The 8,182-nt window shown below is 37.9% G+C and overlaps 1 protein-coding gene across 2 annotated transcripts; it reads right to left on the reverse strand.

The window, feature by feature from the left end:
- Nucleotides 1–5,538: 5,538 nt before the first annotated feature.
- On the reverse strand, nt 5,539–6,376 carry LOC129723398 (bifunctional endo-1,4-beta-xylanase XylA-like). Of its 2 annotated transcripts, none has more exons than XM_055677595.1 (3): nt 6,190–6,376; nt 6,026–6,085; nt 5,539–5,926 (listed from the first exon to the last, which is right to left on the reverse strand). In XM_055677595.1, exons 1-3 carry the CDS (start codon nt 6,199–6,201, stop codon nt 5,645–5,647), a joined length of 354 nt encoding a protein of 117 aa, XP_055533570.1. In that variant the 5' UTR covers nt 6,202–6,376; the 3' UTR covers nt 5,539–5,644. The 2 variants fall into 2 exon arrangements, with proteins under 2 accessions (XP_055533570.1, XP_055533571.1); XM_055677596.1 differs by having other exon boundaries at nt 5,539–5,917; nt 6,190–6,340.
- Nucleotides 6,377–8,182: the final 1,806 nt, after the last annotated feature.

Below are 8,182 nucleotides of genomic sequence, written 5' to 3' on the forward strand. Positions count from 1 at the left end.
TAAATCTACTCATTAATACCGTATTGCTTCATTTTGGAATCAATATTATTGTATTCAAAAATTTAAAAAGTAAACTTTGCGTTGTTTCTACCAGGAACTAATGCTGTAACCAGTGGTGAGTACAATTCCACAAAATCGCTAAATATAAGATAGCGGATTAGCGATTTCATTATTTTTCAGCTGAACTACTACCGTCGTCGAAATGTTGGTCTTCCAAACTTCTTTTAGCAATTCTTCGTTAATTTGCTAAATTTGCAAAGAAGCGGCAAAAAACTATTTACAAAATCTGTAAGTTGCTGATAGTGTACATAAGTCGTTTCAAACGATAAAAATGCTTTACTGCGAAAGTTATTTCTAGAACGTATGTTTTATACAAAGAACGTTAAATTGTCTTTGAGCGTAATTAAAAGAAGACAAAATCCGATATGATCATTGTATTTGGGAAAAAAAAGTAGTCTACCTTTATTAAAATCACAAGGCAGACCTGTTTTGCTGAATTTTTTTACAAAATCAACCTTGCATTTCAAACGTTTTGATGCTTCTTCAAAAAGCAAAAAAAAATCAAAGCCTTGGTGCTACATTCCGATTCAGAACTTGACCTTCTGTTTATTTATACACAGACTTCGCAGCCGACTGTTTAGTGTACAGGACAATTGCGGGACTAGCGCTACGATCCTACTAACACTAACAGTCTCTCCCGAGCCGAGACTCGAACCTACGACGACTGGCTTGTTAGGCCAGCATCGTACCTCGAGATCATCTGGGAGATCCTTTAAAAAGTAATACGAAAAAAAACCTGCATATAATAATCGTTCTAACACATGGCTTTCTGGAATACCTTTGGCGAAATTCAAAAGCTATGTGAAACTCGAAAGTGCTATCTAGGAATGAATTTAATAAAAGTTTATTGACGAAAAAATTGTTACCTTCCAGTTGGTTTCGAAAAATGTTCCACAAAGGTTCGGTTTTTACAGCAAAAATATTTCCGACATCACACTAATTTGTAACTTTCTCTGAATGATTCCGTAACAACAGGGATATAAATCGTCATGCATTTCCGACAAAAATCGTTGCAATCCTCAATTGCAACGATTAGCTCAGTTTATAGTCAGTAAGATAGTTTTAAGTTTATTTTAAGTTTGTTTTAAGTTTATTTTGAGTTTATTTTAAGTTTATTTTAAGTTTGTTTTAAGTTTATTTTAAGTTTATTTTAAGTTTTGTTTTATTCCTTTTTTTCTCCCTGACAAGTAGGTTTAATAATTTTCCCACAATTACATTAACCTAACTGCGAAAGCTAATAACATTCCCTAATATATATATATATATATATATATATATATATATATATATATATATATATATATATATATATATATATATATATATATATATATATATATATATATATATATATATATATATATATATATATATATATATTTTTTTTTTTTTTTTTTTTTTTTTTTTTTTGTTTCAGGTGAAGGGGAAATTTGCATCCAAACCCCTGAGGTGACCAACCTCAGGGAGTGTGGGGTTGGTTTGAATCAGTGACCGGACCCACTAAAACCCCTTCAGTCTCCAGCCCATAATACTCCCCGGGACCACCGCTAGGTATTGCTTCGGGGAGCGGCTTTTGTGCTCTGTGCACCCTCTTGGTTCTTTAGGTCTTTTTGCTAACTTAGCTAACTAACCTGGAGACTGGCCGTTAGCTAACACTGGCGTGTCGGTGGTCAACCTGTCGCCTGTTTTGCAATTCTAAAACTATTTGAGAGGCGGCTGTACAAACCGCCCTCCAAATGTTTGGGTCTTTACACATCCTCCGAACTAGGTTGTCCGGAGTGGTGTCTGGCCCGCTCACTACCATCATGTCGCTCCGCGCATGCACAAAACGAGGGCACACGAAGAAGACATGCTCAGCAGTCTCTTCCGCATCCGCGCACTCGGGACACATGGGGGACCCCGCATGCCCGAATCTGTGTAGATACTGCCTAAAGCAACCATGGCCTGACAGAATCTGTGTCAGATGGAAGTTCACTTCTCCATGGCGCCTCCCGACCCATCCGGATACATCCGGAATAAGTCGATGCGTCCATCTACCCTTCGCGGAATTGGACCACTCCTGCTGCCATCTGATCATCGAGAATGATCTTCTGGTACCTCGTATGCCCCTTGTGTCACGTTGATCGAAGCATTCTACGTCCTCCTTAATGGCTATGCTGATAGGCAACATGCCGGACAGGACGCAGATTGCGTCGTATGACACAGTTCGATACGCGCTCGCAACCCTCAGGCACATGAGCCTGTAGGTACTTTCCAACTTACTCCGATGTTTACTAGTACCTAATGCTTTGGACCACACTGGCCCGCCATATCTCAGTATGGACGAAGTCACGCTAGCTAGAAGTTTCCGCTTGCTGCCGTACACTGCTGAGCTATTGGACATCATGCGAGATAATGCTGCAATAGCCATTGAAGCCTTCTTGCTAATAGTGTTGAAATGTCACCATTTGTGGCAGAACACACAATATTAATTCTGAATAGATATTTTAGTACATAAACAAATCATTACAAACTCCCCCCTTTAATAAAAAAAAATTTAAAAAAAATTTAAAAAAAAATCGTCATGCATAGAATTTTTTAACAGACTTTAGTTGTAGAAAGGTTTATTTTATTAAAAATCGGTTTGAATTTTTCCGCAATATAGGTCTTTTTAGTGACAGCTAAAAATGAACAATAATAAATTATAAATATGTTCGTACTTCTATATAACACTGGTCGACAAAAGCGAAAAAAAGTTGCCCTAAAGCTCTCTTTGCCCTGAAAAGATTATAGTTTTTCAATTACTCCGGTGAATTTAGACCCTTAGTAAATGCAGAAATACGTCAAATTGCCGCATAGTAATTGCTAGCCGGGTTTTCTAGGGGCATCAAATTTTACAGGAATTGTCAAAAGGCGATAAACTTTAATTTTTCCAGTTAGAGCCCTAGGGGAAAACTGGTGTTTATCAGTTCGGATTTTGTACTTCTCTTTACAGCTCTAGTGACATTTGTTAACACTTTTCATCCAGTTAACGATTTTTAAAACCAATTTAATCAATTTTTTTCTTACATCATATAAAGCAAAATTGGCTTTAAATCACAAAGTAATAGTACACTAAGGTAGATTTTTATGCATTTGTTTACGCTGATTTTGGAGTCGACAAGACATCTCTTTTGCGTGGATTTCAGAATTTATTCGAACGCTTTTTTATGCAATACTTATCCCTCGTGTAAAAAGCGACTCAAGCATATTGATATTTTTTTATTTTTTTTAATTATTGTTTTTAATGTTAATTTTCTTTTTACTTTTATAATTTTAAAGAGCTTGCACCACCACCCTCTACTTCTGATTCAACTTCTGGCTACGCCCATGACATTATAACAGCATGAAATCAATCAATCCGACACGAAAATGTTTGTCCTCTTACAGTCATGCTGGCGCGATAGCTCTGTTATTTGTGAATGTTACAATCTCGGGAACAATGCCCACAGGATCTTTTTTTGCTTTATACGGTGGCTTTCAGCCACAGGATGGTTCACCACCATACCAGGATCGAGCCCACTAATGCGTTAACCTGTTTACATGTTTAATTGTCGACGCACAAGCTAAGTCACCTATTGAATGTATAAATTGGCAAAATTCTACGTATATCAAATGCCGAAAATATATGAAAAATGTAGATTGGATTGGACCGAAAAGTGTGCTGAACAAATCAATGGCCGACGTGAAAGCGTGTCACACCGATAATCATTGAATAATTAGCTACATACTTACTTTCTTACTTACTTACATTTACTTTTTTGGCTAACGGACCGTTCACCGGTCTAGGGCCGAACGAATTAGAGATGTCCAGCTTCCTCTGTCTTGGCAGCCGTTCTCCAGTCTCCCCGTATACCAGCAGATCGTGCATCTTCTTCCACCGCGTGCGAGACCTACCACGGAGTCGACGGCCTCTTTCTGGTTCTCTACTGAAGATAGTTTTGGCGGCTCCCTCGTCAAGCATCCTGACTACATGTCCAGCCCACTGGAGCCTGCCCCGCTGTATTACCTTCACTATATCAGCATGTTTGTATACCTGGTAAAACTCGTGATTCATGCGTCTGCGCCACACTCCATCTTCCAGTTTACCGCCAAGTATCGATCGCAGAACTTTACGCTCAAAAACTCCGAGCACTCGTCGATCAGCTTCCTTCAGCGTCCATGCTTCATGTCCGTAAAGGGCCACCGGGAGTATCAGCGTCCTATACAGCGCTAGTTTTGTGCGAGTTTGCAAACTACGGGACCTTAGCTGGTTACGCAGTCCGTAGAAAGCCCTGTTCGCAGCTGCAACTCGTCGTTTCACTTCACGGCTCATATCGTTGTCACATGTCACAAGCGTACCAAGATAAACGAATCCGTCAACCACTTCGAATCGTTCCCCATCTATCTCCACCTCAGCACCAACACCACGGGGACTCCCACGCTCTCTGCCAGCTACCATGTACTTCGTTTTGGCAGAGTTAATGACAAGTCCCAATTTCGCTGCTTCTCTCTTAAAAGGTACGAAGGCCTCCTCCACGGCCTTACGGTTGATACCGATGATATTGATGTCGTCCGCAAAACCAAGAAGCATGTGAGATTTCGTGATGATCGTACCGTTTCTTTCCACGTTTGCTCTTCGTACTGCACCTTTCAAGAGCGATGTTAAACAGTAGGTTGGAGAGCGCATCACCCTGCTTCAGTCCATTCAACGTTACGAACGCGGCTGATGTCTCGCCAGCTATCCGCACGCACGATTTTGATCCCTCCAGTGTCATACGACTCAGCTTTATTAGTTTCGTAGGAAACCGTGTTCCATTAGCTACATAAAACAACGAACAGAATAATGAAGAAACTGAAACTTGAGTTTTTCACTGCGTTACTGACCAGGATCTATCCTAATGACAATCGCATGCTGATCAATAGTAACGCTTGCCGATCTTGAATATAGATTAATATCAGGAAGAAAAAGGTGGCCCAAAATACACTCCTCCCGGTTTAACCTTCTTTGCGAAATTTCCTTAATTGTATTTGTTTCATATTTACGTTAATGTTTTGAATGTTAATGTGATTGTTTTGAAAATAGATGCGAAAATGATAAAGGGAGATGAAATTTCAAGAAATTAGAAGAATGAAACATTTGACATTTCTGCCAATACAACCATTTAAGCAACTTCAAATTAAAATCCTAATCTACTTGGGAGCTAAATTGAAACTTGAATAAAAATGAATCATGTTACAATAAATGTAAGACTATTCTGAAAAATAATCAGGATGTAATAAAAATTATTTCTCTTGGGAGAAATTACATAGCAAATTGAAATGCACTATACTATATTCGTGCAATGATATTTACATTCCATTTAAGGGAGAGCGTAATGTGTTGCGATATGTATTTGAGATAAATAAAAATAAAAATATTTGAGATAAATAAAAATAAAAAAAAATGAGTTTTGTGATATGTGAATAGCAAAAAGAAAATTTTCAGTAAACGCTAAATATATTCGAGAAAAAAAATACTGTACATAAACCATAGCCTTATTTTTGTGAAGTTGACAATCTGTCTCATTGCGTGCGTTTTTTCTATTTACCACGGGTTCCATCCACGATTGGCACTAGCAGCTCCTGTAGCCGGCCATGCTCCAGGTCGGTTCCACTGATTCCATCCGGAATTGGCTCCCCAACGGTTCCATGGTTCCGCTCCGGATCCCCAACGATTCCAACGGGGGTCAGTGGACGGGTTATTCCATCGATTCCAGTTTTGCGAACCCCAGGAGTTTGGATTCTGCCACGCAGCATTGGGGTTTGCAGGATTGGCCCACGCTGCGTTCCATGATGTCTCAGATGGCTCGAGTCGATCCTGTTTCATATATTTATTTAAAAAAAATCAACATACAATTCAAACGAAATATTATGTTTTTTGATAACTAACAGGTTTTATTAAATATTTTCAACAAACGGTTTGTACCTGATTAGATTTGTCAGCGGGGGCAGAATATGCTGCTACAATTAGAGCTGCGATGAGAACCTATTAAACAAAGTACCACATTTAATGTTAGGTTTTATCGTTTTTGAACACTCAAATAAAATATATTCAATTAAATAAGTTACACTGTTAATATGTTGCATTACCAGCTTAAACATGTTGGTTAATGGAAATGCTTGGCACTATCGGAAGTACTTGCTCGAAATGCTTGTTCACTACTGAGTTTTCAATTCGACACTGGATAAAATTTGAGCCGATTTTCTGACTTTATATAGTGATTATTGCGCGATAGACACAGTTGCTAGTGTTCAATCTAGCTGGGTAGTATTTGCTAGTGGCTTTTCAAACTGTTCGTAAACTCGCGTTCAGTGATATTTTAATAAACAGTACTTGGACCTATAGGTTACCGATGATGCTTTGGCAGGAGGAGTTACTAGGCTAATGACGAGAAACAGACAGCCATGAGGGGTGCTGTAATGCCAGCTTAATATTAAATATGATCAACCGAGCCCGGTGAGGGTGGTGGTGTTTAAGAATAAATTTCCGACAGACAGGCTGGGAGTTGCTGAACAGACAGCTTGACTAAGTTCCTCGCCACTACTCATTCTTAATGGATGACACTCAAACAGCTAGATAGTACCTTTCAAGGACCTTTCAAGGTGCAAGAAGTCGTTTTTAATATTAATGGATGTTAATTTCCCATAATATTTAATTTATTTTATTAGTGCAAAAATAAATAGATTCTGAAGGCAGGTATCTTTTTAACTTATGCAGCATCAATTAATCAACCAAAGCACCGCACTCTGCTTCACATCTCACAAAACACAAGCAGCGCAGCGCTGATTATCAAAAGTTCACACCATCCTCAACGAGGAGTGAGTGCTTTTTGATCCATTGCTCATGTCATAATTTATAAGACAATCCAAATGGTTGACATGATTGATAGAGTGGACAAGGTGCAGTTTATAGTAATAATGCCATTTGAATACTTTATTCTGAGATATTCTGACATGGCCATTACTATTGCTGCTAGCTTTTTAAATTATTTTAGATCATATTCAACCGGAAGTTAACAAACATTTGATGTGAGATCGGTTATGGTTGTTTTTTTTTCTCTAAATTTTCAGTTTTCAATTTTAAAACAAAATTTATAAGTGTAATGAACAATAAGAAACTATTCGCTAATGAACTGGAGCGAATAGCAGGGGAATCGGTCGAATTATCTTGTGAAAAACTTAAACCGAAGGTTATTTAATTATTTTGGCAACTGTTTGAAAAATATTTAATTTATCATAAAAAATTTTGTTACCCAGAAATGAGATAGGCACATTTATATTTTATACAAAGTTTGCCAACTGTCACTTTTGAAACTCAAAGTTAATAAATTACCCAGTGGTTGGTATTGTAAATGGCATTGCTTTACCACCTAAACGGCAGCCATAAAATATTCATTGGATATGTTACACCGAAAGATAGCGACTCAAGGCTGATTAAATTGCAATTATGTGCCTATACCTAGAAAAGTTCACAGAATCGTTCTATGAGAGATGACGCAACACGACTGGTACAAATTTACGCTGAATAGGGTCGATTTTTCGTGTACCATTCTGATAGCAACGCTGCATATTCAGAAACGAACCGTGACATCGAAAGAGAAAGCTTTTTCAATCTTACTTATTTGACTCCACGCAGAATTCTAACTACTGAGCCGTTGGCTAACAGATCGATACCATTGACTTACTTTCTCGTACGATGAAAAATGTGACACCCGAAAAGGTTTTCCAACTTAAAGCATTTCCCAATATCGGACACGATTAAACCTAGACCAATTGCTTTACACCACAACCACTGGATATCAATCTTAGTTTTGGGATTTTAGCCTATGGCTCCAGAGTCTTCTTGAAGTCATTTTTATCTTTAAACAGCCATTTTGTGCTATTGTTTATCTTCTTTTTTTTTTGGAATTACGACTCGTTTTCGAGAAACTATATAAAAACCCGAACCTATTATTTTTCAAAATAGATTTACACGAACACTTTAATTATTAGAAAAAAAAACCCCTTTATAATTTCTGCTGGGTTTATTTTCCACTCTCAATAAAGAACAAACAGCACAACTATATCGAACACTAGCTGAATG

This window comes from Wyeomyia smithii, chromosome 2 (assembly GCF_029784165.1).
Source record: "Wyeomyia smithii strain HCP4-BCI-WySm-NY-G18 chromosome 2, ASM2978416v1, whole genome shotgun sequence".
NCBI classification, from domain to species: Eukaryota; Metazoa; Arthropoda; class Insecta; order Diptera; family Culicidae; genus Wyeomyia; species Wyeomyia smithii.